The sequence below is a fragment of the Lepidochelys kempii genome, chromosome 12 (genome assembly GCF_965140265.1).
Source record: "Lepidochelys kempii isolate rLepKem1 chromosome 12, rLepKem1.hap2, whole genome shotgun sequence".
NCBI classification, from domain to species: Eukaryota; Metazoa; Chordata; order Testudines; family Cheloniidae; genus Lepidochelys; species Lepidochelys kempii.
The window spans coordinates 9,704,935-9,721,338 of NC_133267.1; the positions used below are offsets into that span (position 1 = coordinate 9,704,935).

Consider the following 16,404-nt stretch of genomic DNA (forward strand, 5'->3'; position numbering starts at 1 on the left):
AACCAGGGGTTCAGGGCCCCCTGCAGTGCCGCAAGCAGGTTTCGGGGGGTCTGCCAAGCAGGGCCAGTATTAGACTTGCTGGGGCCCAGGGCAGAAAGCCGAAGCCCCATCACATGGGGCTGAAGCCTGAGCAACTTAGCTTCTAGGGGGCCCCTGTGGTGTGGAGCCCAGGGCAACTGTCCTGCTTGCTACACCCTAATGCCGGCCCTGGGTTTTATATGCAGAAAACCAGTTGTTGTGGCACAGGTGGGCCATGGAGTTTTTAAACACATGTTGGGGGAGGGGGGCTCAGAAAGAAAAAGGATGAGAACTCCTGGAGTAGAGGATATGGCTGAAACAAACATTCCTGCCCAAAGGAATATCACAGCTTGTGTGCCTTGCCCTATTTCCAGCCGTATGCTTAATTTCCCCAAACACCAACTTCCTGCCTCAGTCAAGGGCTTGAAGCAGAGATGCCAAAATAAGACGAGAGGCTGTTTGCCCAGATTCCATCAGGGTCAGAATCTTGTGGGACTTCCAAACTGCCACGCAGCCGCTCATCCAAATCTGGAGTCTTTGCCCTTAACTAGAGAAGGGGATTTCCCGAGTTGCATCCATCACTTCACAGTGTGCATTTGTATCCCTGGTTTCAGAGTAGCAGCCGTGTTAGTCTGTATCCGCAAAAAGAAAAGGAGGACTTGTGGCACCTTAGAGACGAACCAATTTATTTGAGCATAAGCTTTCGTGAGCTGTACACGAAGTGAGCTGTAGCTCACGAAAGCTCATGCTCAAATAAATTGGTTCGTCTCTAAGGTGCCACAAGTCCTCCTTTTCTATTTGTATCCCTGTTGCTGCTGACAGACTCCAGGAGCATGATTCTTAATTACTCTGCTTCTGCACTTGGTGGAAAGGCTGGTGGGTTTAGCTTTAAGTTACCTTTTGCACTTGGGGCCGTGCAGGGGCCTGTCCTGTCTCTGTGTTAACCTCAGGCATGTCTACACATCAGTCCAACGTGCGATCGCAGCTCAAGTAGACGTGCACCGATGCTACATTGACCCATGCTAGCACAGCTCAGAACAACAGAGCTGGTGCTTCAGCACCGGCTTCAATGCAGGCTACCTTGGGCCCCAGGCATGCTTACACAGCCCACACTGAAGCCTGTGCTACCATGTCAACACCGCTCTTTTTTAGCGGAGCTAGCATAGGTGTGTCTTCCTGTGCTCCCATCACACCTAGAATCGCAGCATAGACAGGCCTCAGAGCAGGAATACGCAGACCCCAAATTAGCGCTCAACATTACCCAGAAGAGCCACAGTACTGTGAAGTCATTGTTTCATTTACTATAGTAAGAGTATCGTAGTCTCACAGCAAATAAGTTAATAATGCAATGCCAGCTGATAACTTAATTGGTTAATGACATAGTAAAAGCATCCTGATTGGTTAATAATTAAGTCACAGTGTTTTAATATCCTGTGCTACAAAGAGCTGAAGGAGACACACTAAAGAGACACTTGTGGCTCACGGGCTTCAGCGTACCACTGCCTTGGAACATCCTTGAAAAGAAGTGAACAGCAAATGTGCGCTATACTCCAGCCACACCTCAATCCACCCCTGCTGGGAGCAGGATGGGCATAAGACCGTGTGCCAGCTGTGAACTGACTGGGGAGGCTCTCTGAGACTATCCCATGCACAGAATTGTTCAACCTACTTTACAACTTGCCAAAACAGCACAAAAAAGCCTTAATGCGATGGAGGATAAGGTTGTTTTGGGGACTAAACCTCCCAGCGTCAGCTACAGCAGAGAGCTCTTACTACCCCAACTGGAGAATGTAATATGTCAGCATGACCAGCACTCTGAAATTGGTGCTGGAAGTTAGGCTTCCAAAACCTCACTTTCAGAAGTGCTGAGCACCCACAAAACCCATGGACTTCAAAGGGAAACGCAGGTGTTCAGCACCTTTGAAAACCAAGCTAATTTTAACTTGAATTCTCAGTGATTGAAGATGTAGTATTGGGTTTGTAATTCTACTGTGATCAAATGTAAAACTCTCTCTCATCATTTTCTACTCTGGTCTCAAACTTTAGCCAGGGCCTCAAATTGTCAGCTTCTAAATCAAAGTGAAGGATTCTTGCTCCTATTTAATTGTGACAATTGAGGTTTTTATACTGCTACTACTTTGGAATTCATGAGATAAGAATGCAACACTTGTAAACTAGAGTTTGAGGACTTGAATAAGTCAGTTGTGTTAGGTGTTGGGGGTTTTGTTAGTGCAGATGGTTAATGTGCTCAGTGAAGTCACAAAGCTGCTCCCAGCAGAGTAGTCAGGAAGACAAAGGTTTGTTACTTGCCTAAATCTGTAAGACAGATCGCTCTCTCACTCCTACAGGCATAAGCATCATGCACTGGTCTAGTCATGCGACTCACTGACTCTTATGGAAGTCACACGGCTAAATCTCTCTTCATGCTTCAGATACTGAGGTAAATAGCTGGAAATTAATGCTAAATTAGCCCCAGTGCCTGTCTGCATCCTTTATTCTATAAGGAGAGATATAAACAGAGCCAGGCTGTTGTGCCCTACAGTTTCAGGGACAGAGTGCTATCCACGCTCTACAGGTCAACTCAGAATGGCTAGTATTTTTGTAGGTTTGCACTAGAATTCTGAAAGGAGCAAAAGGAACAGACCTCATGACTTTTACCATAAACATACTATACTAAAGCAGCACATGATATTCATCTTCTCAACTCTGAGGACAGAATGGGGTCTTGTATATAATGAAGATTACATTAAACAGTATAATTTATAATGCTCCTTATTGGTGCAGAACTGAGCAAATTAATTTGTCCCTTAGAATTTTGCTTTTAAATACTCACTGCCCTCATAGAGGCATCAATAGCAGAAATTAGTAAAATCTGACTAACTCAACCCATCCAAATAAATCTTCATTAGAGGGCCTGTCAGTACTGCCTTCCACCAATCCAGAGTGGGTGTCATTACCAATAGGCACAAGGATTTCACTTTATAAGCACATGCATGGCTTCCTCAATGTAAATCCATTTTAAAATACAGCTGTATTTGCCACCTATGAGGTTGTACTCCATGTGTTTTATGGAAATATGCTAATGAGTGTGACTATAATGTAACTGGGCTAAAGGGGGCTGACCTGTGCTCTGGGGCTAGGGGGCATTGCCCACCCACCTGTCTAGAGCTCCAGAGCTGGGGAAGGGAGGCTGGCAGCCATGCAGGGTGGGGCCTCGGGCAGAAGGGGCCGGCTGGGCCAGGGGCTAGCCTCCCCGAGCCTGTAGTTCACCCGCCTCCCGCGTGTATAGAATTGTTGAAATCAAACTGGATAGAATTCTAGCACCATTACAATTTGAAAGCTGACTGTCTTGTTTTTGAAGTTACTGAGAGTTAACAGAGAAGCTTATGCACGATGGTAGCAGCAAATTAAAAAAAAGCACAATTAAAAGAACACAGGACTCAGAGTTCAATGTGGAATACAAAGATGAGCAGAGCAGATTGTGTGCATAACTTCCCCTGAGAATAGCAGCTCAGACAGGAAAAGCTAAAGCCAAAAGTAGACCAGTTTCTGTAGTCCTTGTGAAACTGGCACTCAGACAACAGTCGAGTGTTGAGCATATGTCAATTTGACGATGAGAAACAGTACATTAAATGATTGGTTCTTTATCCAGTTAGTATCAAAGCAACGTACATAGTTACATTATGCTGGGCTGCTGAGACACACTGCAAACCAGGAAATATTGGACAAACAATAGGCCACATTCTGCTCAGTTACTGATGTAAATCCAGAGTAACTAAATTAATAGACTTACAGCGAACTTGACACTAATTTGAGCGGAACTGCACTTTGGCTTTTATGGCTCTGGATACTACAGTGTGCAAAACAGAGTTGTCCTGTCATGGGAGTATGGTACCGTTCCATGTACGAAGAGGAGACTCCTGGCTTGCTGCTGGGCCAGCTGCCATCTTGTTTCAGTTCAGATGCAGAATGCTGGTGGGTCACTGATCTCTCATGAGGACTTCATACTCATCCTTTCTGTGAGCCAAATTTAGCAGGGCTTTAAATGAAGCAGAGCTCTCATTGGCTTCCCATGGGAGCCTGGCCCTATGAAGCCTGCATACTTTAGACACTTGTTAATTTCTTTCATCTCAAGAAAGTTATCTAGTATGAACCACAGCATTACTCTTTACAGACCAGATCTTCAGCCTCCGTAAAACGTCATAGTTCTATTTACTATTTAAATTGAGCTATGCCAGCTGAGGATCTGACCAATATTATGAAGATTGTTTTAAAATATCCATTCTACCCCTCCCAGGAGTGAGTCAGTCACACAGGCCTGGTCTAACTAAGACTTAAAGGTGTGATGGTAGTCAGCATTACAGCTAATCAGGAGTTCTTCATCAGAACCAACAAACAGTTTATCAGTTTGATAAAACTTTCACCAAAAAGATTTCTAGGGTTCAGAGTGGAATTTCTGGTCAAAATGAAGGGGAATGGAGTGGGGGAGGGGAGGGAGACCCACCTCAGAATAGCCAATACCCACTGAGAGGACACTCACTGGGGAGGTGGTAGTCCCAGGTTAAGTCCATGTTCTGCCAAATTCAGAGCAGGGATTTGAATGCAGGTCTCCTATACCCCAGGTGAGTGCCTTAAGCACTGGGCTACAGAGGCTGTGTGTAAAATGAAAAGGAGTACTTGTGGCACCTTAGAGACTAACCAATTTATTTGAGCATAAGCTTTCGTGAGCTACAGCTCACTTCATCAGATGCATATCGTGGAAACTGCAGCAGACTTTATATATACACACAGAGAATATGAAACAATACCTCCTCCCACCCCACTGTCCAGCTGGTAATAGCTTATCTAAAGTGATCATCAGGTGGGCCATTTCCAGCACAAATCCAGGTTTTCTCACCTGGAAATGGCCCACCTGATGATCACTTTAGATAAGCTATTACCAGCTGGACAGTGGGGTGGGAGGAGGTATTGTTTCATATTCTCTGTGTATATATAAAGTCTGCTGCAGTTTCCACGATATGCATCTGATGAAGTGAGCTGTAGCTCACGAAAGCTTATGCTCAAATAAATTGGTTAGTCTCTAAGGTGCCACAAGTACTCCTTTTCTTTTTGCGAATACAGACTAACACAGCTGTTACTCTGAAAAGAGTCTGTGTGTGTCTCTCAGCCTCTCCCGAGTCTATCAGGCGGAGCTGGGATTTGAAGTTGAGCCTCTCACATCCAGGGATGTGCTCTAACCACTGGACTATTGGTTACTTTGGGCTGGGCCTCTCTCTTTTTCTAATTTTTTTTTTTAAACTAAAAAAAAAAAAAAAAAAAAAAAAAGGAAGGGTCTTGGTTTCATTCCTCTTCAGAAGGCAAACAAATGTCAAAACCTCACAAGATTTTGCAAAATGGAATTCTGGTTTCCAGCCTGCCCTAGTTACCAGGCATTAATTAACAGGTCCTAAAACATTTCAAGTCTGGTCTAGACAAACAGATTTGAAACTTGGCCAATTTAGTCCGTGTTCATGCTGAGCTACCTTGTGCTACCACCCGTTAAATTCTGGACTAGACTTCTGAATCCCGTCTGCAACTCTACATGGCATGCAGGGACATCTAGTTGCTGACTCCTATACTACAAGTAGACTTATCTGAGTGATTGTTGTGGACAGCATCTTTCTCCTGGGTTTACCTCCTTGCAGCAATAAATGTCCCAGCCGTAACACTATTCGGAGCCACCAAATGGTGCTTTAACAGCGTTCAAGTCAACAGAACTTGTATATTAGTTCTTGTGGGGTGAGAGGAGGAATTCTGTACAGTTGTAATGCAGTTTTCCATCTTGAGCACATCAGTGAAGTCTCTTCTTCCTTGGTTTCTCTGTCTTTATCTTAGAAGTTAGAGCTGATGCATACAGTATCATAGAATATCAGGGTTGGAAGGGACCTCACAGAAGATCATCTAGTCCAACCCCTGCTCAAAGCAGGGCCAATCCCCATTTTTTCCCCCCAGATCCCTAAATGGCCCTCTCCAGGATTGAGCTCACAACCCTCGGTTTACCAGGCTAATGCTCAAACCACTGAGCTATCCCTCCCCCCTTCTATATTCATGCAAACAAACAAAACAGTACATGGTGCCAAAACACAACAATGGCCAGGTCCAGTTCCAACAGAAATGGAGTACGTACCAGAAGGATAAAATGTACAGCTGTCAACCCAATTGAAACACCTTCCAGCATGTGAATAGGATGAAGTTATTCTAGTCCTGGGTCCTCGCCTAAAATGCAGATAGTTTGAGAAGTTCGATGCATGGGTTTTATATTGTGCCTGCCCATCTGGTTTCTAAATGCCCTGTACGATTCAATTGGAAGTGGCAAGAACCTGGCCTACAAAAATCCACTGTTTCCATAGCAACCTGCACAATGGCCATAGCTCAGAGACAGCACTTTCTCTATGGAGATCCTCAATTCAGCTATAGAGTAGACAAAAAAAAAACCACAAAAACACAAGCAAGCGGCTTGAACTTTAAAAAACACCTACCAGACAGTCACCTTTAATCCCTCCTCCACTGCAGTAGCTATTTCTGAATGTTTGTGTTACTCTTAAGAGCTTTAGCCACCCTATAACTATGTCAACATGTTGTGCTCTTAAAGATAAGATGGTCACAGCTGTTAATTAAAAACAGAGAAATCTCTCTTCACTAGACTTCAACATGTATATTTGGCTTTCCTCCTTTGTCAGCTCCTGGGGTTTACTGACCATGGAACTTTCTAGAACCAATGATCTGTGCAACAGGGTCTGGATCCAGGCAGTAGGACAAACTGAGCAGACCCCAGAGCCTGAAAAGGCAGACTGCTTCTTTAAGATTGAGTCTAATAAGGCTCAGCTGTATCTAGTTATCATCGAGGCAGTCTAGGGTTTTCCTGGTTTGCCCTCATCTGCTAAGACAAGACTTGGGAAAACAGTCCAAAAACACGGGGTTTAATGTTTAAATGTCCATTATCATAAGGTGGGGTTGAACAGAAGGCATGAACATACCTACTTAGGATCCTGAAAGCTTAACTTGGACATGGAAGTGGTGTGGCGTGTCCTTGAGTGGGGAAGGAGGTTATTTACTGTAACTAGCGGTTCTTTGAGGCATGTGGTTCCTATCCGTATTCTGCACATGGGCATACATGTGCTCCATGCACCCAAGTCCGGAAGTTTTTCCAAGCAGTGTCTGTTGACCTGCACGAGCAGTTTCTTTCTTCGTGCTCCCAACCGAGGGCATAATGGGCAGTGTGGGTTGATGCCACTCCAGTTCCTCCTCAAGTCCAAAGCAGAGGAGAAGGAGGGCGGGTAGTGGAATCCAGATAGGGACCACACATCTCAAAGAACCTCCAGTTTAAGTAATCTCCTCTTCTTCAAGTGCTGGTCCCTATGTGTACTCCACACATTGATGACTGCTCGCAAGTCACCCGGGAGGAGGTGAGTGCGAGAAGGGGGTAGCAGAGCCGTTTGTAATGGCTGTTCCTACTGCTGCATCCCCAGCTGTCACTTGAGTAGCATGCCATAAACATGTGGACAGATCACCAAGTTGTGGCTTTGCAAATGTCCTGCAACAGGGCATCTGATAAGGATCCCGTGGAGGCAGCTTGTACTTGTGTGGAGCAAGCTGTAACACCCCTGGGCATAGGCGCCGACTCCGTGGGCGTTCCAGGGCTGGAGCACCCACAGAAAAAAAAACTTAGCAAGTGCGTAGCACCCACTGGGGGCCAGTTCCCCCCTGCCCTTCAGAGCCTCCTGCCCGCCAGTGGCCCCTGCTGATCAACCCCTCCCTCCCAGCGCCTACCACCCACCGCAATCAGCTGTTTTGGGGCATGCGGGAGGCTTTGGGGGGAGGGGGAGGAGTGGGGATGGGACACGCTTGGGGGAGGGATCGGAACTGGGCAGGAAGAGGCGGGGCAGGGGCTTGGGGGAAAGGGGTTGGGTGAAGGAAGGGCCTGGGGTGGAGCAGGGGGGTTAAGCACCCACCAGGCCCCGAGGAAGCCTGAGCCTATGCCCCTGGGATCGGGAAGATTTGCTATCTTATAGCATACTAGCATGCATCCCGAGACCCACTTAGAAATTCTCTGTGAGGATACAGCTTGGCCCCTTTGTCTTTCTGCTAATACTCACTCTCTCTTTTCCTTTTTTAATAAATTTTAGTTTAGTTAATGAGAATTGGCTGTAAGCGTGTCTTTGGGTAAATTCTGGAGTATTCATTAACCTGAGAGGTAATGTGTCTGATCCTTTGGGATTGGTAGAACTTTCTTATATGATGAATAAGATTCAGTAATTATCATATTTCACTTGGGTGTCTGGGTGGAGGCCTAAGGCTGGGTTGCTTTAAGAGAACTGTGTTTTGGCTTCTGGGTAACCAATGAGGTATTATAGAAGCTGTTTTGAGGCTAGCTTGGTGGATCTAAGTACTGGAATGACCACCAGCTTTGGGGATTGTCTGCCCCATTCTTTGCACTTTGCCCTAATTAAGTAACCTCAGTGTGGCTCCCCTGGGACCCATCATAATTGGTCACAGTGGTCGCCATGGAAAGTGATACCAGGCATCGCTGGGGGTAGGGGAACCATAGCTGGGAGGAGAGGATTGCTGCAGCTGTCTGGGCTCCTGTGCCACATCAGACACATTGCGGGGGCACACTATCTCCTCTGACTCTTCCGAGGAAGACAGTGGCAGTGGAAACGGTGGTACCGTCAGTACTGAGAGGCCTCTGTCTGACGGCTAGGGAAGGGGTCTTTCTTGCAACGATAGCAGTGGTTCATCCTCCAATGCAGGAACCTCCCTGAAAACTGTCGGGCCTGACAAAAGTGGAGACTGTGGGTAGGGGAGAAAGACCTCCTTCTGTGTCAGAAAAGTCTGTGTGGCCTGGGTCTGCAGGGTTCCTCTCGAGACACCAGAGGGAGCCATTTCTACCGTTGGAGCTGGCCGATCTCTGTATCGTTGAGGCTGTATCATGGTACATCCAGACCAGTGCTCATGAATAGGAGTGACCTCTGCACCCTGGTCACTGTTGGTACCGGCAGATCCCTTTTCTTCATCTTACCCTCCAGCTGGGGGGCCTTCAGAGCCAGTTCCACAGGATTTGTACACAATGTCTCACCCGACCTGGCATGGCTTGGGGAGAGAATGCATTTCTTGTGGGCGGTCCACTGCAGGCAGCTGCCCTTATACCCACAAGAGTGTTTCTTACTCTCATGGGGAGCCCTGCATCTTGAGTCTTTGGGCTCCACTCCATGGCTTGTGTTCATAGAATATCACGGTTGGAAGGGACTTCAGGAGGTCATTTAGTTGGGGTTGGTCCTCAAAGCAGGACCAACCCCAACTAAACCATCCCAGCCAGGGCTTTGTCAAGCCTGACCTTAAAAACCTCTAAGGAAGGAGATCCCACCACCTCCCTAGGTAATGCAGTCCAGTGCTTCATCACCCTCCTCGTGAAAAAGTTTTTCCTAATATCCAACCTAAACCTCCCGCACTGCAACTTGAGACAGAGGGGTACTGCTGGCCAGCTGAGTCCAATGTACGTGAGGGTTTCCCATGTCAGGATCAGATTGGGGCCTCAAAGCCTCTATCAGCCTGAGCTCTTGGGCCTTTCTGGTTCTGGGGAGGAAGGACTTGTGCATCTCTGCAAAGTGCAGCATCTGTCTGGCCCAGATGGTAGAGGAATCATTGATGTTTGCTGCAGATGGAAAAGGAGCAAGGGCAGGAGACAGTTCTTGAAGCATAGGACCTGGGATAAAGAGGGTTTTCCCCCAACCAGGGTGGAGGAAGGGGTTCCTACACTACAATAGAACTATTTACAGCAAACATATGCAATAATTCTTTCTTTGAGAGATTAGAAGAGCAAAGGAGGACAGGGTTGTGTCTCAGGCCATGTGGTGGTAAGAGGGAACTGGAGTGGCATTGGCCCACATCATCCCTTATACCCTTGGTTGGGAGCACAAGGGAAGATACTGTGCATATGTGGGTCAACGGACACTGCTTGGAAAAACTTCCAGACTCAGGCGCATGGTATGCATGCCTGCCCACGTGTGGATAGACATAGGGACCAGCCTGCAAAGAATGTTTTGCCATCTCCTGTTTAGAGTTTTACCTGGCTGGTTTGAAATAGTACATTTTATTCATTAGTAATAATGAACTCATTGAAAAATGAACTAGTTACTCTCTCATGCTTATGCTCAAATAAATTGGTTAGTCTCTAAGATGCCACAAGTACTCCTTTTCTTTTTGTGAATATAGACTAACAGCTGCCACTCTGAAATCTCTCATGCTAAAAATTCTCTCTGCCATATCTTCTGTTTCATTGGCTTCCATTACGCTGCAGCGTCTTGGGATTGAACAAAAGCTTTCGAGCATCTTAAACGCTCTTGAAACAGAATGAGCCATTACCAATTTTCTGGCTAGTGGTATTTCTCTAGGATCTAACCCAACATGGTACCAGTTGCTCTCAGTTTTCAATAAGGCCACTGAACATGGAGGGGACTAAGAACCCCACAATAAGTGCTTGGTACTTGGGCCCTTACTGACTGCTACAATTGGAGGGTACAACCTCATCATTATGAGGTTGATGAACTAATTATGAACTAATGCATCATTTCAATTACCTGTCCATCAGGAGACCTGATGTTATGGTCATGGGTGCTTGTACAAAAGCTATCTGCAATTTAAGGACATCCCCTTCTATGTGACTCTTTTCCTACTCTACCACCACATCTCTTCCAGCTCTGTGCACACAATAGCTCTCGCGTAGCTTTAATACCATCTCAAAACAGAATTTGAAGAATGGCTGATGACTAATTGAGCTGGCCAGAATCTCAACTCTAGGACTTTCTATAGGAGGCGGCAGCGGCTCTGGAAACCTTTCCATTAGACCCCTTCTTGTAACAATATTTTTTCTACTGTTCTCTCTGTGCATCAATTCAAGGAAACCCCTGAAGAAACCCGACATTTTCTTCCCCTTAGAGAGATCTAAACAAAAAGAAAAAAGGGCCTTCAGAAATTAGATCTATTTTCCCCTTAATCATTTTTGCTTCTATTGTTGAGCTTGTAACAAAAAAAAAAAATCTAAAGGAACTTTTAAAAGGAAAGTTTTTTTCATTGCATTACTGGTGTCAGCTGAGTGTCTAGTCCAAAGTGAGTCAAGCTTTCTGGGTATTAAAAAAAGTGCAATGGGATATTAACTGACTGAGCTGTTGAACCAAGGAAAGAACTAACATTTTGCAACTTGTCAAAACCTACAAAAGGGAATGGGGGTGGGGGGGGGGGGAGAGAGAAGAGATCTGACTGACCTGCTGAAACTTACAAATGTGGAAGGGGATGAGATGGACCCCAAACAGAGCAATTTCAGACAAAAAGCAGGTAACTTCAACCAGCAGAAGATGAAATATTGGCATAAGCACTCAAATGAAAATAAATTGCTGTCCCTTAAAAAATAAAGGAGGAAAAGCCTTTCCATTCCATTGTGTGAACAGTCTCAGACTTACTGCCTGTCTCTAATGGGGATATTTGTACCTACCAGTACAAATACCAGCATATTGGTGCCACACATGTGGCACCAGTGTTTACCCTGGTTTGAAACTGTAAATTGTACTGCTGCAAGCCCCGTAGTGCTCTGGTTTAGCATATCTACACTAGGTTTGCATCAGTGCAGATATAGGAGTACTAATAACCCAAGGTAAACAGGCCCATCCATTCTGCCAGAGTCTTCTCTGCTGCTCAGCAAAATTCCATTACATTTGCTCAAACATACAAAGCCACGCAAATTCTTTGGGGCTCTGCATGGCCCATATTGTAGAGAAATGGGTGAATACCATGTCCTTGATGTTCTCCTAGTTATTCTTTTATGATCACATAAGAAATTTTTACAAAATCGCAATTGCTTCACTCCTGTTCATTTCAAAGCATCAGTGTGATCAAATGAGAACAAATGCCAAAAAGTTCATATTGAGTAGACGCTTTTGAATTGTCCACAAGGATCCTTAAGTCCTTCCTGTGTGGTTCATTCTTTAGAACCCACCAATGTGTGCAAGTAGTTCACTTTCTTGCTTTCAGTGTGTCTTAGTTTTCATTATGGAAACTTGTCTGTTGGCATAGCTTGCTTAGGTCTCTCTAAGGTTCACAAATCTTCTCTAGTCTTGACTAACCTAAATACTGCTGCAGCTGTAAACTTTGCTACCTCACTATTCTCCTACTTTCAGATCACTGTTAACTCCATATTATGCTCCAGTATTTAAGTCAAATGACTGGAAATAGAAGGTTCTAGAAACTCTCCGGTAATACTCTGATGGGACCAGGGAATAGCTTTACCAAAGCCATCAGTATTGCCAATAACTCAAGAACCACTCCTTCAATTCATAGTAATTAAGCCCTCAGACTAGGTCCTTGTCTACCCCTCTCCTCACTAAAAAAAATAGTCAAAGTGACATTGATGGATTTTATGGTAGTGTATCACACCATATTAATTTAATGATGAAAATTTACTTGAGTTTTGGAGTTTCAAATCAGTATTCAGTTCATTCCTGTCTACGCAAAATCCTCTTGCACTTTCCAGGAGGCCTAGTGAATAGTGCATTTGTTATAAAATCCTGATGGGCAAGGGCTTAATATCTCAAATATTTTTCAATATTTTTATTTTAACAACTAACCTAAGGAAGCTTTCAGTTGTATGATATGAATGACTTCAAAGCAATCAAGTAGGTGATCAAGCTTAACTCTAGATAAGCAGCTGTAAATCCATCCTACAGCAAAAATCTAAATCCCACACCTTGAATACTGTGTGCAATTCTGCTCACCTCATCTCAAAAAAGATGCATTAGAAAAAATTACAGAGAAGGGCAACAAAAACGATTGGGGTATGGAACAGCATCCAGAGGAGATCAAAAGGAGACTGGGACTGTTCATCTTAGAAAAAGAGATGACTAAGGGAGGATATGATAGACATCTATAAAATCATGAATGGTGTGGAGAAAGGGAATAGAGAAGTGTTATTTACCCATTCACATAACACACAAACCAGGGGTCAGTCAATGACATTAATAGGCAGCAGTTTTAAAACAAACAAAAAGGAAATACTTCACACAATGCACAGTCAACTTGTGGAACTTACTGCCAGGAGATGTTGTGAAGGCCAGAAGTATAATTAGATAAATTCATGGAGGATAGGCCATCAATGCTATTATCCAAGATGGTCAGGGACACAACCCCATGGTGTGGGTGTCCCTAAGCCTCTGACTGCCAGAAGCTGGGACTGGATAACAGGGGATGATCACTCAATAACTGTCCTGTTCATTCTCTCTGAAGCATCAGCAACTGTCAGAAGACTGGATACTGGGCTAGATGGACCACTGGTCTGACCCACTATGGCCATTCTTATGTTCTTACCTGTCCCCTCAGCTCCGCCTAACCTTTTTGTATAGTCCCTTGATGCATATTGTCCAAATGCTCAATTGAGAGGTCAGGTCCAGGGACTATTTATGTTGGTTGTGTAATGCTAAGTCCAATAGGGTCCTGATCCTGGTTCAGGGTCCTTAAGTGCTACTGCAGTAGCAAGACTGAAGAGATCATAGAGTTAGACTCTATGGCAGGGTAATACTTTTGTGACTTTTAAGGAGTCTTGTTCAGAGTGTTTTTTCACCCTATTTTCAGACTAGCCAGTGTCTGATATATTTGTGGGGTGATTGGCAGATTAGCAAACTACTTTGTCCTAATCAAGAAAAGGAAATAGTACCATGTGACCATGGTGACCAAAGTAGGACAGTTTTGAAGGATGACTCCTCTCAGGCACTCCAGTGCCACCCAGTCATCATAGTGGTGCTAAGGCCTGGAGAGATTTAATTTTTGTTTAACATACTAGATGTGCTACATAACACCCAGCTGTAAACTGCATCCTAACAGTCTATTCTGCCCCTGCATCCTAACTCCACTTTCCAAAATGGAGGGTCTCTTCAGTCACACCTAAGTCCTTGCACAACGACAGCCACTGCTCCACACAGTCACAGAGTGAAATGCACATTTTCTGAGCACACCCTATGTATTACCGACCATGGAATGGCTTCAAACTTCACTGCACGCAAGCTTAGCATTCTTGCCAAGTCTCTCATCACTTAACTCCAATTCACTCCCCCATCATTTGTATGGGCATCGCAGCGATTTCACTTCTAAAATTATAAGTCAAGCTGGTTCTGTTTCAAAACTTCTCTTTGGCTTAAAATAAAAATATGGATCAGACTTGCAGTGGGAAACAAATCCAGTTATACAAACAGCAGTGGAGGTGCATTTTCCTCCCTGTAGCACAAATTTGTACCTGGAGCACATCACTTGTTTCACATCCTCAGCTGAAGCCACATTCACATATAAATACTGACATTAAAATATTTATCATTCCACACATCCAGCATTTCAACCTGAAGTCTCCTACCTTCCCCATCTGAACAGCAGGAAAACTGATGCTTACAGTGTCTGTTCTGCACAATATTTTGTCATTTGTTTCATCTCCTCCTCCAAATAGGAATGCTTTGAATAAAGAAAACAATGGGAGCCAGGCATGACAGCTCTAGAAAGTTGCTGACACTGCAGCCTCTCCTGTTGTCCCGGTACCTGCAACCAACAAACAATTTCTTACTTGAAAAGCCACCACATGCATGGACACTTGAGTACAGGACCACCACACACTACTGTGTTCAGGGTATTTTAGGTAACCTTGCTATTTCAAACAGGCAGCCTCCATGCATGGACCCTACTCTAAGAGAGGTCCACTCTCCTGGGGCTAGGCTGAATGAGAGTAGGAGCGAAGGGGTATGGAAGGAATCCTTTACCTACCCAATAGTTTGCAGAGTAAATGACTGGGGGAGCTGCATGCCAACAAATCCTCCAGTCCTGCTCCTCCTTTAGACCACTTTAGTCCCCCAAACCTTGCCGTTCAGGGACTAGCATGGAAGCCCAGCCCTCAGTGGGTGCATAACCACAACTCTGTCTCCACAAAATACTGCCCACCACTGCCTTGTACAGCAGAACCACATGGGTTCTACTGCCTGTGGGGCCTTCTGCTGCCATACGGTGGGTGGCAGGATATGTCCCCAGGCCTGCTCTTCCAATAGGCACTGGATCTGGGACCCAGCTACTTTCTTGTTGAGATGTCAAACTGGGGAGGGCTTGAGCTGGAAAAACTTCACACCTGGGTTTGCCCACAAATCTCCACATGGTGTTTTGGCTCCAGGTTCTACTTTATCCAGATCTTTGAAGTCCAGGGGTGGGGTCTGAATCAAGTCCAGACTGGGCAGGAGAGAGGAAAAGGGGCAATTGCCCCAAAGCCCAGAATATATGGACATTTCTTCTGAAATCGGCAAAAGGGAAAACTACTTAACACTTGGGTTGTCATTTGGCATTATTGTCAAGACTCCATTTCAAGGAAAAGTGGACACTTCTCATCTACTAGAAGTAAGGCCAATCTCTCTTCACTGACCCCTGGGAGGGGCTGGTATATCTAATGTAACATTCTAAATTAAGTGCACATGCCCTCCAAAATTAAACTGTTTCTCCTTGGCTGTACACTGGGGAAGATGGTACTCTAGGGTCTCTCATCCAGAAGGGTTTAATCTGCCATGATTGGGGATAAAAAACTCAAAAACGAAAGCTCAGACTGTGCAAAACCAACGAGCTGATCTGTGATGGGTTGGTACTGGCTCAATGGGCCATAACTAGTTCTACATTTGGCCTATGTCTAGAATGACATCACTTCAGAGAGCTTCTTACTTAAACATCTGTTCCTGTGGTTTCTTACATTAGTAAGACAGTGGTGAAGAATAAGCTTTGGATAGAGGAGAAATCAATGCAGCTATCCTAAGAAGGCTACTAAACAGACTGTTCTGAACAAAATCAGTGAGAGAAATGAACCAAATAAATATTCCTCAGACCCCTGTCTCTTTCTCCAATGACCAGAACCTAGTTTCTGGGGAAAAAGCTTCCCACTGAATTGGGTGTTTTGATTGGTAATGTTTGAAGAGGGAATAGGCTCTCCACAGGCTCACAATGTCATGCTACTTAAAGATATTGAAATGGAAGGCAGGGTTATATCTGCTTTCAGAAGCCATTTTTATCCAAGTTGTAGAACATGGATGCTACTTGATTTAACCCCCCGCCACCACTTTCAAAAGAACCACAAGAAGAAAAGGTCAGAAATACAGGGGCAATGTCTTGTAATTTGTCCCTGTGGAGTCTGTCAGCGTAAAGGGAAAAGAATTAATTTCAGACTACATAGTCCCTTTCCTCCAAAGCTCTCTGGCTTCTTTACCAACATAAGCCTCGCAGGCCCCTTCCAAGACTGATAGCAACTCAGGTTTCAGAAGGGTGCAGTGAGGCAAGGAGACCTTAAGCTAT

General features: G+C 44.9%; 1 protein-coding gene across 8 annotated transcripts in view; it reads right to left on the minus strand.

Annotated features, from left to right (window-relative positions):
• The window catches only part of NECAB2 (N-terminal EF-hand calcium binding protein 2), a 368,024-nt gene that overhangs the window by 332,199 nt on the left and 19,421 nt on the right, over positions 1 to 16,404 (minus strand). For 4 of the 8 annotated variants that reach the window (XM_073307521.1, XM_073307523.1, XM_073307520.1 and 1 more), the window contains one exon: positions 14,483 to 14,625. The exons of 2 other annotated variants lie outside the window; for them this stretch is intronic. In XM_073307521.1, the coding sequence (XP_073163622.1) occupies positions 14,483 to 14,625 (143 nt within the window). Of the gene's footprint in view, positions 1 to 14,446; positions 14,626 to 16,404 lie in introns of those variants that run through there. 2 more of the 8 variants (XM_073307530.1, XM_073307529.1) reach the window with 2 other exon arrangements.